Source organism: Sarcophilus harrisii, chromosome 5 (genome assembly GCF_902635505.1).
Source record: "Sarcophilus harrisii chromosome 5, mSarHar1.11, whole genome shotgun sequence".
NCBI classification, from domain to species: Eukaryota; Metazoa; Chordata; class Mammalia; order Dasyuromorphia; family Dasyuridae; genus Sarcophilus; species Sarcophilus harrisii.
Genome location: NC_045430.1, coordinates 279,549,293 through 279,569,799, shown reverse-complemented (window position 1 = coordinate 279,569,799; position 20,507 = coordinate 279,549,293). Strand labels below are relative to the sequence as shown.

At 45.4% G+C, this 20,507-nt stretch overlaps 1 protein-coding gene across 3 annotated transcripts in view; it reads right to left on the bottom strand.

Annotated features, from left to right (window-relative positions):
- Positions 1-389: 389 nt before the first annotated feature.
- SNX13 (sorting nexin 13) overlaps positions 390-20,507 on the bottom strand; it is a 102,096-nt gene continuing 81,978 nt past the window's right edge. For all 3 annotated transcript variants that reach the window (XM_031940679.1, XM_031940680.1, XM_031940681.1), the window contains 8 exons: positions 17,700-17,807; positions 16,301-16,411; positions 10,564-10,725; positions 9,132-9,203; positions 6,788-6,933; positions 6,563-6,631; positions 4,504-4,616; positions 390-3,879 (listed from right to left, as the gene is read on the bottom strand). In XM_031940679.1, coding sequence (XP_031796539.1) covers positions 3,632-3,879; positions 4,504-4,616; positions 6,563-6,631; positions 6,788-6,933; positions 9,132-9,203; positions 10,564-10,725; positions 16,301-16,411; positions 17,700-17,807 — 1,029 coding nt within the window. In that variant the 3' untranslated portion in view covers positions 390-3,631. The remainder of the gene's footprint in view (positions 3,880-4,503; positions 4,617-6,562; positions 6,632-6,787; positions 6,934-9,131; positions 9,204-10,563; positions 10,726-16,300; positions 16,412-17,699; positions 17,808-20,507) is intronic.

Genomic DNA, 20,507 nt, shown 5'->3' with positions numbered 1-20,507 from the left:
ACCGTCTGGACCAGAACCAACTGGACTGATAAGAGGCCGGGTGAGGGCCCAGAAAGGATGTGCAGATCCTTCCTGCACTCATCACACATCTGCCCCCAGACTTCTGGGTAATGGGTCCCCTTTACACTCAGAAAAATTGTTAAGGACCCCGCTCCCCAAAGAGCCCCCTGCTTCTTACGGGTTACAGCTCTCAATGTTCACCATATTAGAAATTAGGACATCTTACTTATAATTATCATGAAAGCTTCCCCGGACCCTTCACCTCATATCAAACCTTATTCGCACAGCATTGTCTGCCCCTATGTGTTTTCAAGGAACATTAATAATGTTAGGCAGGATATGTTTAAGGTGTCAGTACAAAAGCAATTATTACATACACTCAACCAAAAGAAATTTGTTAATACTTTATTAGTGTAATATTTTTTTTTTCAGCTTTCCTAATGGACAGAACATAATGCAAACCCCAAATAAAAAATTTTACTTTTTTTTCCAGTTCAATAAATGACCGACATTTTGACTGTTGTTCTTCGCTGAAGGGGAGAAAGTATTGATAGAACAATGAGGCACACAGTTGACACTGACTGTACAGTGATATATGCACAAGGCGTCTTTACCAGCCCCATCCCGGAGATGCGCCCAGTCGAGTTTGCCCTCGTGACACGAGGGCCACTCTCCCCCGAGCGAAATCCACCAACGCCGAGAATTTTACAAGGATTATGACATATAAGACTTTTAAAACAAGTCCTTAAATAAACAGAGGCAGCAACAACGGAATGCAAGTTGTTGGGTTAAGAAGACGGTTTAACCTACGTCTCAGAACATTAAAAATCCATTTATTTTACAATTATTCAAATTCACATGCGTTAAATGAAAATATTGCACAAAATTAAATTTGAGATTGTGGAATTTAAATAGTTAACTTTCTAGAAAGTTGGTACACATCCTGGCAGCACTTCAAATAAATTGTGAATCAGAGCAAACACCAGCAGCACAAGCTTGAGAACAAACCAAAGGAAAAATTTTTAAAAACTTGAATATTCTTTCAAAAGAAAAAAATTAAGGCTAACCAAGTGCATTTTTTTGGTCAATGGCACAATTATTTCAGCAACTATTCAGAACACCCAAATACTAGAATACGCCTGTCTAAGTGCTGGATTTTAATGATACATTTTTTTCCCCCAGGGTAATAGAACACGTAAGTTGGCAGGGAGTTTTTTTCTCTATGTTCGATCATGTATAGTCTTAAAGACAAAATAGAACGGCAACAACAAAAACCCAAATCAAGAACCTCAAAGAGATTATTTTTGATAGCTCTAGCCCAAAGGCACCACTGACTTAAAAAACCATATTAAGAAATTAAATATCAGAAGACACAAATCTTCTTTTATATATATATATATATATATGTATATATGTATATATTTCTAGATGCACTAATGCAATGCCTTTATTAACATGGTACAGTGGACTTGATTTGTGGGCTAAAGATGTTCACGCACAGCCGGACTGAGATACCTGGAGACCCACAGCTCTCTGTGAACTCCAGAACATAGGTCCCTTTAGAGAAGATGCGCCCGCTTTAGACCGACTATTATTTAATATTCTTGCTCTGAAAATACCATCTATAAATTTGTAGTAAAAAGCGATTCCAACCATTTTTTTTTTCCAGAAAAACCTTTTGGCGAGATAGAAGCCGGCTTCTCTTGGGGGGGCGGGAGGGCTCTATACTGACTGGCTGTATTTTGGGGCACCATCTTCCTAGGGTTTCTGGCCTGTATCTCCCCACATAGAGTTCATCTTTCGCAGGTACGTACTTGGCTCCTCTGAACAGTCTTTCACTTGCACAGAACTAAATTCACCGTTACGTTTTCCAAACAGTCACATTGACAACAGGGAGCAGGGGGCGTGAAAGTCATTTTTCTAGTGGCCAAGTCAATTTTTCCTACGGATGAACACATTTCACGACTCATTATTTTCGAGCCTAGGGAGGAAACCCCATTGAGATCAGGAAGAAATAACCTACTCCAAGGCCTCGGGATTTCTCTGTCCGTTTTGAAGATGTGCAATATGTGCCGAGTTCCCCTATGCTGCAAGTACGCACGATGACATCGGCAATAAACATGATCGTTAGGACAAATATTTAAAGAAAGGCTTCATTGTGTTAATAGGCTTAAAGTAGATTCCAAGAGAGAAAACGACAAAATCAACACGGGGTGTTTTCTCACCCTTAAAGCTCTCAAATAACGGTGTGGGCCCGGGACACCTAGACCCTTTCTCTTAGCTGGAGATATACACATACATATATATATATTTCTATATACATACATACATACATATATATTGCTGTCACCTGGGGGCTCAATCCCCACCAGGATCTTGGCTCAGTGATCTGGTAAGTAGCTTCATGCTCTTAAGCTCGTAGTGTTAAATATTTTTAAAAGAAAGACATAAAAACAACTCTCCCCTCCCCCCCTCAGTTCACGGGAATATGGACATTTGTGCAGGAGCAGCCCTCGTGGCGGATGAAGGATCTCTCGGGAGAAAATGGAACGTAAGAAAACTCTGAAATATTCAGAGGCCCCCAAAGAGTGAAAGTACATGTTTGCTTCTTCATAGTAGAGAATGATTTCAGGGAATTAAAGGGATAGACCGAGGGATTTTTGTAGGGTCTTTTAAACTTTACATTACGCCAAAAAATAAAAAAAATAGTTAAAAAAATATCGTAGTTGTGTTTCCATTCTTTATTTTCAGATATGTACACTGGGGCGGATTCAGGAATTTGGATATTTGCATACGACGAATGACGTTCCTTAAAAATCTTTTTTTGGTGAGTAGCAACCCTAGCGCTCTGACTACGTTGAGTGGAAGTCAAATCAGTCGAAATGAGAAGAGGACGACTCTTTTTGCCAAGTGAGGGTTTTCACGGTTCCATTTTCGGAGGCCAAACTCCCGACCGGCCCCGGGGGCAGGCGGCCCAGGCCAGAGTCGGGGTCTCAGTCTGCTTCCTTCTCCATCCCAAGTAGGGCCGGGGTACCGGGTGGGGGCCGCCAGAGCTAAGGAGGCCCAGGGCCCGTCGTGGACACAAACGGGACACTCTTTACTCCACTGAAGAACAAATACAACCGAATTCTAATGGTACCCAGTTTTATTTCTTTACATCACAAGGATATGAACGAGGGTGAAAGAACCAAATTTCTTAACCGTCAGTCCGTGCTTTGGGGAGCGTTGGGTCGGTGACATGGCTTTCTAGGGACGGCTGGTCCAAAGTGCCTCCGTGGGGCGGCGCCTCCCTCGCAGGAATGGCGGCCTCGACCTCAGCAGTCCTGACGCAAAACAGAGCGCCGTCCCCCCCAGCCGCCCCTCGCAGTCTCCTGGGGCCTCACGGCGAGCCCCCCCCCACCTACTCTCTGGCGCCCGTGGCTGGACAAGGCTTCCTCAGTCAGAAAGGAGGGGGGCTGAGGCGCCCGCACTCGCCGAGGCCGGCGGCGGTCCCGGGGTGAAGGGGGGCAGGAGCCCGGCTCTCGTGGATGCGCTAATAGGCTAACGGGGGACACTACGAGAGCGGAGCTGAGCCCCGGAGGCCCCGCCCAGAGCCCATCCCAGACAAGCAAACCCTGGCGGCGTCGCAGGGTCACCTCTTCTGCAGGGGGGCCGGCGGCGCCGTCTGCAGTCTCTGCTTGTACTTCCGCATCTGCCTGGAGCGTGAGTGCAGCTTGTTGAAGAGATCGTGAAACTTATACTGGGGGAACAAGGTCTCTAGGAAGCCCTCCAGAAAGACGTAGACCATCCTCTTGTTCAGCTGGGTGTGCTGGAACATCTCGAAAACGCGCAGGATGCCCTTCCGGGTCGTCTCGGCCCCGATGATGTGCTTCAGCTCATCTGAACAAGAGATAAGGGTCAGCTCTCGAGGCTGAGACGCGGCCCTGTGCTCGGAGCCGCTTCCCGAAGCCGTGCGGGGACACCGCCACCCTTCGGGCAGAACCCACGGGGCCCAGGCCGGAGGCTCCGAGTGCAGGGGCTTCCCCCAGAGGCCCGAGAAGGAGGATGGGGACAAGGCTAAGGGGGAGGTGAGGCTGAAGGAAGGGCAAGGCTGAGAGGGAGGGGGGGGGGCCGAAGGGGGAGGGACAAGGCTTGGGGGGCAAACGACAAATTGCAGGCCACCAAGATAAAAGGATAGCAGAGGGGGGGAGAGGGGGAGGAGGGGAGCATAAGCAGCCCCTCTGGTTCTGGAGGGGCCCAGAGGCCTGGCCCTGGAGTCCTGGACACCAGGCATGGAAGCCATGGCGGGTTTCTGAGTTAAAGGACTTGGAAAGAAGAGGAAGCTTCTCCCAAGCAGGGACAGGAACACCAGACTCTCAGTAGGAGGGCCAAAAACAACCATATACCTGACCGCCTCCTTCAAAGATGGAGCTCCTGGCCCACCCTGGGGAGCTGGCACTTGTGCCCCCCTAAAGCAGCTTGGGAGCACCAGACAGAAGCCTGCCCCCGCAGCTGGGGACTCACCAGGCATTATCTCGAGCAGCTTGGTTTTCCCGGCGACCCTGGTTCTCATCCTGATGGCCTTGTCCCTGCTGGGCACAGTCTCTGCTAAGATGCCGTTGGGCCAGAAGGAATCCCTGGTCAAAAAGAAGGGCCACAAAAAACATCTAAGAAAGGAGTTCCCCAAATTACTCTAAGTCGCCTTAAAGATACAAAGACAAATACCCACAGGAAGAAAAAATCTGTTGCCATTTGCACACATTTCAATGTTCTCTGGGCTCCCACTGGGATCCGGGAAGGGGCTGGGAGCAGCAGCAAACACGGGGGTGGGGAGGGTGGGGACTGGAAACCTTGTCTATATGAGTTATATGGGAAGTCCAGAGGCGCCACTGGGGCAAGGTGTGGACCTCAGTCTGCCCTCGGCACCGGCTTGGCAGGGGGACTAAGAGCAGAGGAATTCCTTCCCAACTCCTGAAGATAAAGAAAGGAGCTCTGTAAAAAGGTCCACTGACCTAGAAGTGTTTGCCAAGCAAACAGTCACGAATCTGGCCTGGAAAGTCCTGAGGCCGTTCACTTGGGCAGCCCTTTGTCTGCTGAAACCGGCCGAGCTGCCTTTCAAATAATGCTTTATCGTTCACGAGATTTTAACTCAAAGACTGAACCTGACTGCTGTCGGCTTCTGAGTGCTGATTTTAGCTCCCAATCAGTGGCTCTAAGAGGTTCTAGAAGAGTCTTATTGGAAGTTTTTTCCTGTGATTTTTTTCTTAGTAGAAATTTTAAGGGAAATAATCTGTTGTTCTGTAACGACCATCGTTGTTTTATGTTTCTAACTGGTATTTGGAAATTTTTACAACAGTGTGCTGAGTTTCACCTTTGTAGTGGATGGGACTTCCCAGCGTACTTTTCAAAATGATCAAGTAGGGGCAACTAGGTGGTATAGTGGATAGAGCACTAGCTCTGAAGTCAGGAGGACCTGAGTGCAAATCTAACCTCAGACCTTAACATTTCCTAGCTGTGTGACTCTGGGCAAGTCACTTAACCCCAAATTGCCTCAGCCAAAAAAAAAATAAATAAATAAAAAAGTAAAAAAGATCAGGTGGTTGGTACTTCTGCCTTTGTGTTTCCTTGTGTACTTCAAACTGAGGAGAATTCTAGGAGTTAGGAATTATTCATTCATTCCCATAGCATAGTAATTGTGATGAAGCCATCAACTTGGACAAGGGTCACAAAGCTCCAGAGCAGGGGCAGGGCTGAGGACTGGAAGCTAAGCCTTTGACTTCAAGCCTCACCTTCAGCCCTGCCTCCAAAAGATGACCCTGGGGGGCTCTCTGGGCCTTCCTTTCTAGGGGACTGTCTGGCCCTTCCTTTCTAGGGGGCTCTCTGGCCCTTCCTTTCTAGGGGACTGTCTGGCCCTTCCTTTTTAGGGGACTGTCTGGCCCTTCCTTTCTGGGGCTTGGGAGTATCTGAAGCTTTGAAAGTTGCAATATATATAATAGACAGACACAGCTCCACATTCAAAGCAACGAGACCTCCTTTCCATAACTGTGAATGACCAAAAGAAGCCAAGCAAAGACCCCGGTAACCCCCAAGATTCTGAATTCGTTCAGTCGGTGTAAGCAGCCATCTGAGTACTCTTCCTATCAGGGCTTACGGGGACACACTCAGCAGAAGTGAACGGCCCAGTGCTAAGTCTCAGAACCCTTGTGACCAATGAAACCAACACTAGCTCTTGGGATAGACAAGCACCGGACGTCAGCTCATGAAATTGAAATGATCCTCACTCCCCTCCACTGCCCCAAGCCCCAAACCACCCGGCCCCCCAAACTGCTTGTCCCTGACACCGCAGAACAAAGCTCGAGAAAAGGTGTCCTCTGAGAGGAAAGTGGGCTCGGCGTGGAGTCAGAAGGGGTGGATGGAGGTCCCGGCTCTGACACTCACTAGCTGAGTGACCACGGGCAAATCGTTGCTTCTCCCCCTCATCTCCTCCTCTGCAAAATGTGGAGGCTCACAGCTTGAGCCCCCAATTCACAGGCCGGAACGCCATAAAACCGCACTGATTGCCACGCTGCACTTTTAACAGTACCTGAAACGTTTCACTGAGTCAGCCACTTGCTCAGGGGAAGTCATCCAATCAACATGGTCAACTATTTTCCTGAAATTAAAGAAATTGAAGTGAGCAAAGGCATGTCCAGAAAGACACCAAGCAACAGAAGAAAAACAGGGGAATGTCTCAGGGAGCAAACAATTTAGTCTGAACAATCAGCCCTGGAGCAGCTAGGCCCCGGACCTCGCCCGGGGGCTTCCATACCTATTGATGGTGTCTCCGTAGGTGGCTCTGATGAGCTGCTGAAGCAGGTTCTTGATGTTCCTTCGCAGCCACTGATTCCTCTCCTTTAAATCAAAGACTTCGTCCATGAGGAGCAGCATGACTCGGAGAGGAATGTTATCATCCACCTGGCGAAGGAAGACACAGAAAGAGCTTGCTCATCACTCGGACCAGAAAGCTTTGAGGGCCCTGGGCCGTGTCAGACTTCGTGATCAGGGGCCCCGAAAGCGCTGCAGATGGTGCCTGTAGCTCCCGACAAGGAGAGCCACAGAAAATTGACACTGCAGCCATGGATGGTTGAGAGAACTGGACTCCAGGGAAAGCTGAGGACCACAGAATCGAGAGTTCAGTCACACTGCAGCTGCAGAAGGCTTCTGGGAGCCCCTTGGGCAGCAATTCCAAAAAGTCAATGTTTAAAGAAATTAATTCAGGTAATACACACGGGAGGACAAATATTGAACCTGAAGCTTAAATCTTTTGGACACACAATTTGAAGCTGTAACTTGATGGAAAAGACCCTGATGTTGGGGAAGACTGAAAGCCAAAAGAAAAGGCAATGGCAGAAAATGAGGTGGACAAGGAACGTCATGGAAACAAGGAGCATGAGCTTAGACGAACTTCAAGGCCTGGTGTGCCCCATGGGGTCATGGAGACTCAAGTATGGTTAACAACTCAACAACGACGTTGGCAAAGACCACAGGCAGGTCATCTCGTCTCACAGTTTGCTGCCTCAATAAAAGGGGACAGTGAGACTCGCGCTGCGGACCACCCAAAGTCGGTGAAAGGAAAGTGCTTTGCAAATTTGAAAACACTATATAACATACTCAGAGAAGGAAGTGACTGTGTCAGAATACAGACTGAAGCATACTTTTGCTTTTTTAACTTCATTTTTCTTGAGCTGCAATTTTTTTTCGGGGGGGAGGGGTACGGAGATCTATGTTTTATTTCACAATGTGACTTTCATGGAAATGTTTTACATAACTTCACATGTGCCTTCTCAATGAGGAAGTGGTGAGGAGGGAGAAAGGGAGAGAATGTGGAACTCAAGTTTTAAAAACAAATATAAAAAAATCTGTTTTATATGTAATGGAAAACGTGTGTGTGAGAGAGAGAGAGAGAGAGAGAGAGAGAGAGCGCGCGAGAGCGAGCATGTGTGAGAATTATTATTCCTTTTGTTGTTATTGTTAACTTCTCCTAAGTGGAAAGTAATATTATGTCATAAATTGAAAATTATAAAAATTTTTTATATTTTTTGATGAATTCCATAAATCTACCATAATAAGAAAGTTCATAAAGTAAAGTGAAGAGACTTCTGACCACAAAATGAAGATGTCCAGGAATGGTTAAGTCTTCAATAGTCTTTCAAGAGCACTAAAAACTACTGCACCTGGCAAATGGACACAGGCCCTGACTTCATGCTGCAAAGTCAAGGGAATAAATCCCTTTTCGAGAGCAAAGAAGCTCAGCAATACTGGATGTCTGGGGCATAATCTGATCAGATATACCTGAAATAAGCTTACCTGATCAGACACACCTAAAATAAGCTTAACATATAGCAAATATGATCATCCAAAATTAGTCTGGTAAGATTATCTTTAGCATAAAAATTTTCAAATTTGTATGGTTCAGCCAAAGTTGCAGAAAGTAGAAATTAAATGAGGAATTCCACAGAAGAAAACTTTTCCCAAGGTGCAGTTGCAGTCCTATTAATGAGTTTTGAAATGTGGTTGTGACAATGGAGGGTGTGAGGAGTCCTCACTGGGTCCACCCCTAATAACTTTAGATTTTCTGCTCGCCTCCAGGAGCAAGGGTTTCAGGCCTATCTTCCTGACTTCAGTGCGACAAGCTAGGAGGATTCCCAAGACAATGGAGGAGGCTGAGGGGTTTCAGTGCCTCGCTCAGAAGTTTCTGTTGTTCCTTTTTTAACATGAAGCTTCAGATCTCCATCCTAACTGCTGGTTCCCGGAAGCGCTAGCTTTTCTGTGCTACTTGGGCTCTCTTCTAATAAATCATTTACGTGGGCCACCCCCTGCAGTCACCACAGCCTCACTGCAAAGGCCCAGCTATCAACAAGCTGTCTCTCCTGGGAGCTCCACATGAACAATTCTTGTCTTTCTCTACATCCCCACGCTTTAGCACACAATAGGTGCTTAATAAGGCTTCTTGACTGCCTTTTAAAGGTTAATATTATTTATTATTAAAATAATTTATGAGAAAAGAGACATTTAATTGTAAGAATGAAGACAGCAAAATTCATGTTCAATGTATTTGCTAATTACTTTTCAAGTCATTAACTACAAAACACTGGAAGGAAGAAATCACTTACATTGTCATCGAGCTGGGCAGAAACACGGCAATGTTCAGGATCAGAATCTGTCTTCTGAATTAAAGGAGGCACCTAAGGAGAACATTAAGAAAAAAAAAAGTATATACACAGAAGAGGACCCCCCCCAAAAAAAAATCAAGGAGAAAGAACATAATATAAAACCAACAAAGAATTAGAAAATATCATCTGGATAGAATTGAATTTCTTCCTGTATACCATGGGCCCAGCTTACAAAAAGAACATTACAAAAATGAGTACCCATCAAATAGTCACTTTTTTAAAAAAACTACTGCCAACAGATATCCAGAACAAAATCACCAGATAATTGATGGGAATTTGAGTTTCCAGACGGTTTTAAAACCCAAGTTATAATAATGATATTTAGATAGTAATTTTTAACCATTAAGTATATTTTTAAAACTCCCGAGTTAAATGCCTATTGGGAGGTGGCTGTGGTACAGCGAGAGACGGGTCAGGCTGTATCATCACTGTTTCTGCACAAGGTCCAGGCCAAACTCTGAGAGACAATGTCAGCCTAATAGGAATCTAGTTAATTATTCAGGACTGGAGATTAGAGACAGGTCTGTGTGTAGAGCTTAGGTGCAAAGAAGTAGTAAATGAATCCAGAAGAACAGGTGAGATTGTCAAAAGAAAAAAAGGACAAAGAACAAAGAAAGGTGGCCTCAGGGAGGAGGAGTCAATTCTACAAATACTTATTAAGCATCTTCTTGTAGACACAAGAGAATCTACTGTCTTCAAGATGGACAGGACCTAATGGAGGAGATAAAAGTGTAAACCCAAGTATGCCATAGGTCAGAACTTCGAGGAGAAGCTTCAGGAGAGCTCCTCCTATGAACTCAGACTGAGTTTTACAAGGCTGACAAACTGAAATACATTTATAGTGATAATGCAGAAATACAAGACTGGTGTAGACAAAGGTTCTTTTGGTAAATGCCAGTCAGACTGCAGCCTAAAATATGAGAATTTAGTGGGATTAATATTATCTGAATGAAGATTAGGACATAACTGTCATAACAGTACTTAATTATTATGCAAATAAGACAAAAAATGGAACAATTTAATAGCACAATAGACTGAAGCAGTGAATTTTTCCATTTAAAAATATCTTCCTGATACAGAAGTTTAAATCCTTATGAGGAATCTTCTATACCATGAAGGAGCAGATTTGAATTTTAAAAAATGTATGTCTTGTTTTATTTTTGTGGAAGAAATTAAAGAGTAAATAATTGATTTTCATTGATTCATTATTACATAAAGTATAATCAATTCTCTTTAGTTTCCTTATTTCAACATGCTTTATTCCACATATGGATTTCAATGGAGAGAAAATGAAATACCATGGAGGTTATCCAAAAATACTGATTTGAGAACAGTCAACTTTTAGAAACACTGTCCAAAAAAGTTCTCTTACCTTGAAAAATGATTGTTTTATGTCTTGTCCTAATCTCTCTGACATTTTGCCCATGTTGTCTGACATTTTTGTCATGCCCTCCGCCAAGCTATCGGGAAGAGATTTAACTGCATTGGAGACATTCCTCATAGAATTGCGAAGCGGGTTTACAAAAGTGTCCATCTAAAGAGGAACAGAGAGAACTGTGACTTTCTTCTCACTGCATTTCCAATTCCTAGGAAGAAGCTGGGTGAGACCCTCTACAGTCATCAATCAACATTGTCTTATACTCTGCTCCAAGGCTCATGGGTGGCACAGCTGGGAGGGAGCACACTATTATAAACAGATGTAGTGTCTACGTTCTGGAAGGGGGAACAATTACGTTTCCTTAGTCTTCTGTATATAATTTGCTACTACGTATGGGTCAAAAAGTGTGGGCCCATTTTGCCCAATACTAAACTTTGATATAGACCGTAACATTTATGGGGTTAAAAAACTCTCTAAAGGGGCCATTCTCTGTCACTCCAGGCCTCTTGGCCATCACAACCGAAGACAATGCTGAAATCAGCATTCCCCAATGACAGAGAAATCAACAAAGAGGATCTGGAACGGACCAACCCAGCAAGCTGGCGCTGACCTGAGCCCTGAGTTCCCAGGAGGACTCGCCCCCGTGCTTCACTGTAATGAGGCAACACAAAGAATGGCTCTGGAAATGAGTCAAGATCGGAATTAACTGTGAAAATAAACAATGTGAAGGCTATGGCCCAAAGTCAGTTTGCATTCATGGCCACTCTCCCCCTAATGAGTGGACTGATCACTGAGAACAGAGGAGGAAGCGGCAAGAAGATGGCAGCCAGTAATCACCAAGTCAGAGCAGACGCTCCCGCGGCCCCCGGGGTGGGTGCCAGTGGGTGCCATAAAAGGGGATGGGAGGGGAAAAGAGTGACCTGCAGACCCCTGAATCAGAAATGACTGGAGGACATGCAGAAGGGAAAGTTTCCTGGCTAGCTCAGAGCCAAGCTTCTCTGTTTCTCCTCACTTTGAGCCCCCCCCCCCCCCCCCACACACACACCTCCCAGTCCACCTCTGACTCTGGTCCCCCGCACCAACTTGGCAGCCTCCATCCTGCGGTATCCCTGACACAAAGACTCACTGAAGGAGCGCTGTGAGGGGAGCTCCAGGGAAACATCTAAGTGGGAAAGGGGTTGCCAGCCATGGCTCTGAAGCCACAGATTTCTCCCAGCAGGGGCTGCCCCTTCTCTGCGCCGACCCCTCCAGGACTTAACTCGTGGTCTGCAGACTTCTCTGCAGAAGAAAGGCGGGAGTGGGGAGAAGATCTCCCAACTTTGAAGCCGACCTGACTGTGTCCCGGTTCTGTTGCAGATCATGGGCAGGCACCTTTCAGGGAGGCCAGAAATCCTATGAAGCACAACCCTGGGTACCCAGCACTAACACTCAGCTTGTTCTGGTGGTGGATGGTCTCTTCCCCCATGTGCTCTTCACTCTTCTCTCTGGCCCTTGTGCACCCTATTCTCGGCCCGGGCTTCATACCAAAGGTGCAGCAGGAGGCCAGGCAGCCGGTGTCCCGAGGGAATCCCTGCCTGCACGCCGGCCTCTCAGCGGGAGAAGGCCCGGGCACGGAGGGAGAGCAGCCGGGTCTCTGGCAGAAGGCTGGCAGCTGCTGAGGGGAAGGGCTGCCCCAGTGTTTAAGGAATGCTGCCTATTCCTGACCAGGCTCACAGCCTGGAGGCAGCAGGGCAAGGACCACGGCCATGTCTGAGCTGCCGGGGGCTCACGGGCCAACCAAAGCGGGCAGAAGCAGAGGGACCGACGCCACCCTCAGAGCACAGACTGACGCTCTGGCTGGGAAGGCTGGATTCTAAGTGAAGCATACATGGGCAGGGCCTCTAAGCTCAGTGAGGCTGCCCTGACTGCTCAAGTTTGCCCCTTATGGCATCCTGGCAACAAGCTTCAGTTAGCCCCGGGGCTGCTTGCTCCCCACTCTCGGGGCAGCATGTCCCCCACTCCCAGGGCCATTCGCACCCTGCTCCCGGGGCAGCATGATCCCTGCTCTCCTCCATCTGCCTCTGGGGCCAATTAGAACAGCTCCGGAGGAAGGTCCTGGGTGACAGACAGGCCTTAAGATGCCCGAAAGCAGATATCATGGACCTCCCAAGTCACTGTTTCTTCCTCAGGATAAAAGATCCTGGGACTTCCACCAAAGCCTGTCATGTTCTCTGGCCTTCCTGCCACCCACCTGCCATTGTCTGGATGGTGCGCTGCCCCTAGGGGCACTTGGGGCTCCACGTCACCCATGGTCAATTCCCAATGCGTCTGTCTGAAGTAAAACATTCCAATCACTTTTCACAAAGCCAAGAGAAAGTCTTTTTGTTCACCCAAGACTAGAACTTGACGGGATCAGATTCAGCCCCTGGCCGGAGTATGTACTGTCCCTCCCCTAAGCTCCCTGTCAGCTGAAGATGTGCTGACCACAAGGGGGAATCCCTGGGAAATCCTCGTGGGCAAAGGGGAATCCCAGGAGGAATCCAGACCATCTCCGGAGGCAGTCCACCACTCTCCGGGGCAGTACTAATCGTGAGCCCAGACTGGACCCCTCCTCTTGTGCTACAGGGTCCTCTTCTCCTTGGAATCCTCTCTAATATCTCAGGGTAGCTCTCATGTCTTCACGAATTTTTCCTCTTCCAGTTCACAAGCCCGAGTCCTTCTACCAACTGTTCCATGGCATGGATTCAAGGACCTTCACCATCCTGGCTGTTTTCTGGGTCCTTTCCAGCTTCTGCGGGAGCCCGTTCTTGCCCCCACTGCTCTAGGTCAGTGCTTTCTGGGAACCTTCAGCCTGTCCGTCTCTTTCATGTCCAGTTGTTTCCATTGTTAAATCTAAGCTTTTTAAGGATAAAGACTATGTATGGGTCTCTCTTCATATCTTTGGTGCTTATCACAGTGACTGGCATGCAGTAAGCACTTAATAAATGCTCAAGGATTGACTGTTAGTTTTTTTTTTAAAGGGCTTATTTTTTCTTTTTTGATCTGATTTTTCTTGTGTAGCACGATATTTGTGGAAGTATGTATAGAAGAATCGTACATGTTTAACATATATTGGATTACTTGCTACATAGGGAAGGGGATGGAGGAAGGGAAGGAGAAAAATTTTCAACAAAAAGTTTTGTAAGGGTGAATGTTGCATACATCTTTGCATTTATTTTGAAAATAAAAAGCTATTATTTAAAGAAAAACTGATGTGATCATGAATCACAACTAAAATCTCATCTCCTTAAACAGATCTGCTCAAATCAGCTTTTTGGATCCCATCATTGATTCAGTTAATGCACAAGATATTCATACGGAGGGATTTTTGGCTCTAAAAATGGAGCACAGCAGTTTCAGAGATGCCGGTCGAATATTATCACAGCTCATGTGACAAGTCCACCAGCACGAATTTCTTATCAACCTTTATCACTGCTCTATGAAGTGGTGACATTTTGTTCAGGAAGTGTTTTTCTAAATGATTAACTTGCTTACCAGGTAATCTGAGAATATTCATTAGTCTTCTTTCTCCTTTTGAAAAAGAAACATCTGTCCACAGAAGCCTTGCAGTGACGGGCCTCGGCCTGTCCCATCTGCTCCCTTCCATCCCATTTACTTAAGGGACCACTGCTCTGCTCTCCAGGTCCTCGCAGCCAGTCACAATGGCCTCCTTGTCAGTCCTGTGTCTGGGATGCAGGGGTTCAGGCTTAAAAGCGCCGCCTTTTCCCAACTGTTCTATTGGGCTTCTTGACTGATTCAAGAGCTCTCAGTCTCCACTTAAGTTCCAATGACATCCCAAAAGTCCCCGAGGTCCTTCATGGGCAACACAAAGGGGTCCCACATCTTACTTGGCTTGTTTTTGGCTCAGCACTTGTCCCCACCTTGTGAAGGAGTCCTCTGAGGTCCGCTGCCCCGAGTGGGCGGGCTGCCCTGCAGCAAGTCCTAAGCCTGCCTAGCACAGTAGGTGCTGGGATAGCTGATGGAGAGCTCTGGAATCTGAAGACTCCATTGACTGCGACTATCAAGATCCTGGGAAGCTCTTCTGGGGCAGGGGCCCTGCGGCCTGGATGCCATGCCTAGTGCTAACAACCTCAGGGTTAGCCAGCAGCTTTTAAACACTAGGTAAGTTTTCCCACTGGCTTGGATCCTCCACACTCTTACTACATCCGGGTCTCACACAAACTGTCCCAAATGTCCTGAGGCAGTGACCGTCCCGCTTCTGTCCCCCTGCCTGGGAACCTTTCCAGTGTACCCCAGTGCTGCCCCTGGCCAGAACCCCCAGAATGTGGGACTGTGCCATAGACTGTGCGGTTCCCCGTGGTGAGCTGATCATCCTAGGCCTCCTGGGCCTCTTGGGAAGGACTTCTCTATAACCCAGTGCTTCTGGGACCCTTTCTCTTGGTTCCTGTGGAGCAATTACATCCCCCTGGACCGAGTGCTGACCTAATCAGGAGTGACACAGCTGTTCTTTTCAGAGGGATTCCCACTCAAATCCTATTCTGACGCCATGGGAGTGCCAGCGGTGGGTGCCCCAAGGCTTTGGGGAGGGGCCTGGAAGGCTACCCCACTTCATTTCTCCCCAGCCCACCTCAGGCACCTCCCCACTTTGCCCCTTCTTTTTTTGTTGTACAACTTGCTTTTTCTCCTTTTGTGTCTGTGTCCCCACACTGAGCACCAAGTTGCCTTGTACAGATGCTGTCTAAGGGGGTACATTTTTCAGCCCCTTAGATTCTCAAAGACCCCCCTCTCTGCTCCCAGCTGCAGTGCTTGCCCTGAGGACATGGCTGCCCTGGAGGAGTCATATGGACAAAGGGGAAGCCCCCAGGCGCTCACCCAACTCCCCAGATTAGAAAGTAGTGGGGAAGTGCTTGATACAATCAACACAAATGCAGCAGAGCCTTGAGAACAGTTACCCCACAAGGGCCTGACCCCAGTGTCCATCTGCGTCCAATACCCCATAGACTAGAGTCAAGAAGATTCTACTTCAAGAATCAAGTAGATGCTGTTTTTACCTCAGCTGTTGACATGTGACGCCAGGTAGGCCGTTTGCCAGCCTCAGTTTTATCCAGCTGTAAAACAGGCCTCAGGCATGGCACCTTCCTCAGAGGGACCAAAGTTAAAGCCTACTAGGAAGGTCACCTATCTCTGGGTATCAGAACCAAAGGCAAGTGGCCGTGCTCAGTCTCCTCAGGCAAGGGAAAAGCAAGTTCAAGGCTGAGACCCTCCCTCTACATGAACCTCCTGTGGGCCCTGTTGGCCTTAGGGATCACCCACAGGCGATCACAGAGCAGAATCAGCTGGGTGAGCCATAGGACATTATGGGCTTAAGTTGCTTAAAAGTTGCTTAAAAAAGAGGGAAGATCTCCATAAAGTCTCTGGAGAAATCTCCCTTGGAATGCCATCAGCACCAAAGAAGTGGGGAAGACAAAGGGAGACCTTCCCCCCACCCCGCCCCAAGTCCCTCCACATTTATGGCTAAATGTATCTGATAATGGTCAACATTTATGTCTGGCAGGGAAACTCTGGGTAAGAGCACAAGCAGACAATGCCCACGTTTACGGGAGATTCATGAAGCAAATTAGGTCATTCCGACTGACTACTACAACTGCTAGTTACTCTGGAAATGGAACAATCAATGACTCCTTAAAAGTTCCCCATTTCTGCATGGAAGGACAGGTTGCTTCCGGCTCACAGTGTCCCAATGGCTTCTCACCTTACGAGCAAAATCCCCTTTCCCTTTGCTGTAGGCTTTGTTCTCCAGAAAGTCAAACACATAGGGAGCCAAGGCAGGGGAAGCCTTCATCATTTCAGGAGTCAACAATAACTAAAAAAACAAAATGTTATTTAAATAAAAAGAGAGTTCAGCATATTTTTGTAAATTTGATAGCATTTTATTTTATGTAGCGACAGTTACGTTTATTCACAAACCACCTAGGGAAGATGCTCCCCATCTATATTCATTTTTCAAAATATTGTCTCTTTTGAAATTCTATTAATTCAAGATAGAAAAGGACCAATGAAAAATGATGTTGAAGACAATATCATAAGTAGAAAGGATAATCACAACTGAATTTATCATGTAAAAACAAGGAAAATCATGTTTGAAAACAAATATGATCAAGATGACAATGAATACATTGTTCTTAGAATGCCTGGAGTTCTCAAATTAAGATTCTCATTTAATTCTTATCACAGATCTTGTGCTTTTAACAAGATGAATTATTTAGGAAATGAATACACCATTGAATCTGTTAAATAAATGTTATAAGATCAAAAATGTAAAAAGTAGTCATTTAAAAATTACAAATTACTAAATAATTCACTCACCTCCCTGGAACAATCAACTCAACCTAACTTTAGAATAAATGAATTTGAAAGGCTATTCAGTGTTATGAATTAGAATAGGAAGTCAGCTACTTAATCTTGGGTAGATTTTGACTTCTCCCAGGCAATAAGGATAGAATGAGGGAATGAAGAGGCGCTAGGACCCCCGCAGAAGAGAGCCTGGCTAATCTATAACCCTCCAAGGAAACAGAGTTAATCTGGCTGTCCCCAAGAATCAGGAGATGTCCAAGAAAATCCAAAGAGGGAATTAACATACTCCAAAGGGAGTCATTTCCATCTTGATCATTCTGCAGAGATCTTAAGAGAAAAGAAATAAAATCCCAAATTGCCCCCAAACTTCTCGGCCGGGAGTCAAAAGACAAGTTCTAGACTACAGACTGGTACACCCAGCTCAAAGTGAGGAGTACTGACATTCCTTAGATGGAAGCTGTCTGATGCTTTTCACGCCTTATGGAGAGACACCAAAATGATGGCGCCCCAAGTTCTGGAAGGTGAAAGGTGGACAACAAATTCTTTCACTTCTTATAAAATATTTAACTAAGGAACAATGCAAATTCACAAAACTCTAGAACTGGCACAAACTTCAAAAATCATTTTGTCTAATCCCCTAACTTTTCATCTGACATTCGAGGAAGGAAAACTTAAAATTAACCATGCAGGAAGGTTCCTATAAATGGACATTCTAATAAACCTTTTCAAGAAAAAGAAGCCTCTTCTATATTTTTCTATGACTTAAAAGTCAGAGAAAGTAGCAAAGGTACCCTTACCTGTAAATATGCATTTAGATCCTTTTTTCGTTTTTCTAAAAAATCTCGATCCATATTATTAAATGTTTTTTTACCAGGGAGCTTCAAAATGCTTGACAGATTCTCAAACTGGAATAAAAAAAAAAATATTCAATGTTTATCCCTTAAAATCCATTACTTTGCCATATACAAAAGTAGTTAAGAATTCTAGACACTGCAACAAAAAACCAGCTTCTATAAAGAAGCATTCTCCTTGACTTTGGGAACAATACTGAGAGGAAAAGAGTGGATCTATTCTGAAGACAAATAATTGTAATGTCACATATCATAATTAATAGTTAACTCTGTATTATCTTTGGGCTTAGAAATAAATATTCTTCACAAGAATAACAACTTATATACAAACAACTCCTATATATACTTACTTCTAAAACAGCATTTTTACAGAAGTGACTTGAACTTAACAAGATTCTAATAAAACATGGAAGCAAGGGTGGGTAAGACAAGAGGAATAAAAAACATGATAAGGTTCTTTAGAGGGGAAAAAAGCATCTAAAGGGCTGGGAAAACTTCTGGGGGGATGGACCAATGATAATTATGTAAATAAGAAAGAAAAGCTCAAATTCCATCCCACTTTTGTTTCCTCACCAAGACCAACAGTCTTGGAGCTAGAAAAGACAGAAATGACGAGGAGGGTAGAGAGCTGGTCAAGTTAGCTGGCTAGGAAGATCATATGCTACTGCACCCCAGAATGCCCAAAGCAATGACTGGTGGGACTGCTGAGTGCCCTATCGGTGATCTGGGAAGGATGGGTAAACATCTGAAATGTGAAATTTCACAAACTGAAGACCAACGAGCGTGACTTTAATTCCCTCCAAAATTCTGGAAAAATTACTAGTGGGCTGGTTTATGAACTGCTAGCAAAGGAGCAGCTGACTCCAAAGAGCTAGTCTGGATCCAGTAAGAACTTGTCATACCAGACTGATCTCTTCATGAAACCGCTGCAGGAGGGGGGCCAGATGAAGAGTTGTGGGCCAGACAAGAAAAGGTCATGCTCATTCCCTGCTGCTGATGGCTGGATCTAAAGTAGAGCCATTATTGGTACAATATTCCACATTAAGCTTTATCAAAATGTATTCTAATGCAAATGATAAATCCTTAATATTTTTGAAATACTAACTGGTTTTCTGAGATTCTCCACTCAGTTGTAAATATGGATGACATGCAACAATAACGTCCCTTAAAAAGTCACAGAAACCCATGAATATTTCACAAGAAATAACATTATTTGTGTCCTTCCTTGGGCCTCTCAAAGAAAATGATTTGGTCTTTCAACAGGGAAGACAGGAAGGAGTCACGCCATGCCCACTTGAACAATGAAAGGAAACAGTTTTCTGAGACATGTTCTGTTTGGATGCTTCCCCAAATGACTTGAACAAATTTTCAAATTCTACCATAAACCCCACCCCCCAAACATTCGCCACATCTGCCAGGAGCCCAGTGATCTTGGCAGGCACCATTCCCGGGTGGAGTGAGTGAGGAGAGATCAGTGGGGACAACGGCCTAGCAGTCTCCTACACTGGGGTCTGAAGGCCCACTTCACCTAAACCAGATGAGGGAGGCACGATTAACGAGAAGGCGCGTGAGGATCCTGTCCCCAGAGTCCCTGCCATGCAAGTGCCAGGAATAAGGAGTGTCCTCTGGCACCCTGTCCTGGCCAGAGAGTGAAAAGCCCCCATCCATGTCATGGAAGGACCTCAGACTGAGGGATCTTGGGAACCTCGCAGAGCTGTCTCAATCTGAAAGCAAGCAGGTGGGACAGGGAGCAGGTGGGCTCTGTTAAGCCCCAGAGGCCAGGACCAGGATCAATGAGTCTGTATTACAAAGGGCTGAAAGCTGAGACTTGATGCCAGAACAAAGCTCCCTGACTGAACTATGGAATGGCCTCCACATCTGCAGAAGTGACAAGTGCCCTTTCCTTGGAGGTCTTCCCACTGCACAATGCCCTTTGGGTACCTAACCACAGGGTAGCTCTTGATTAGGGACTGGACTGTATGGCTACTAATATACCCTCCAATATCAAACTTCCTTATTGTGACACTCATTGTTTATATATATATATATATATATATATATATATATATATATATATATATATATATATATATATATATCACAAGCAATTTATCAAAGTCTTTATGAGCCGAACTAAATTTCACTAAATTTGCTTTTTAAATGATTCTTTTACTCTATGGATAAAACTTTACATCCACTATTTCCACAGCCAACAATTTCACCCTGAGGAGCACACTGTAATTCAGACTTTTAAGTTTTTGTGTAGCCAAGTAACTCCATCCAATCCCATCACCCCTTCAAAGGGATTTTGCTGCCCCTAGGAAGCTGACACTTCTGTCAACAGGTTCTACTTTGTATCCTTGGCAAAATCACAAGCTCTTCCATGTTTCTGTCTATTATAGGGGTTAAGAGCAATCAAAGGGTGGCTGTAGGAGAGTATCAAGTACAGTCAACAGCTGGCTAAGCCTTTGACCACACAGATCTTGCACTTGAACTGAAATCCTCCTTTCTCAAGCTCAGTTTTTATTTCTTCAGCTCTGTGACCAATTCAACAAGTAAACTGAATCCCTTCTGTTGACTATACTTCTGCAGAGCGCTCTATGGAGGAAAAGACAATGAATGGTTAAACAACTGAACTAGTCTGTTTAAACCCCCTAAAGCCAATTCAAAAACTTATTGCCCCGTATCAATTTCACAGACATTTTATGGTGCTGGATAGAAAAACTGACATTTCTACCTGAGGAGTATCAAATA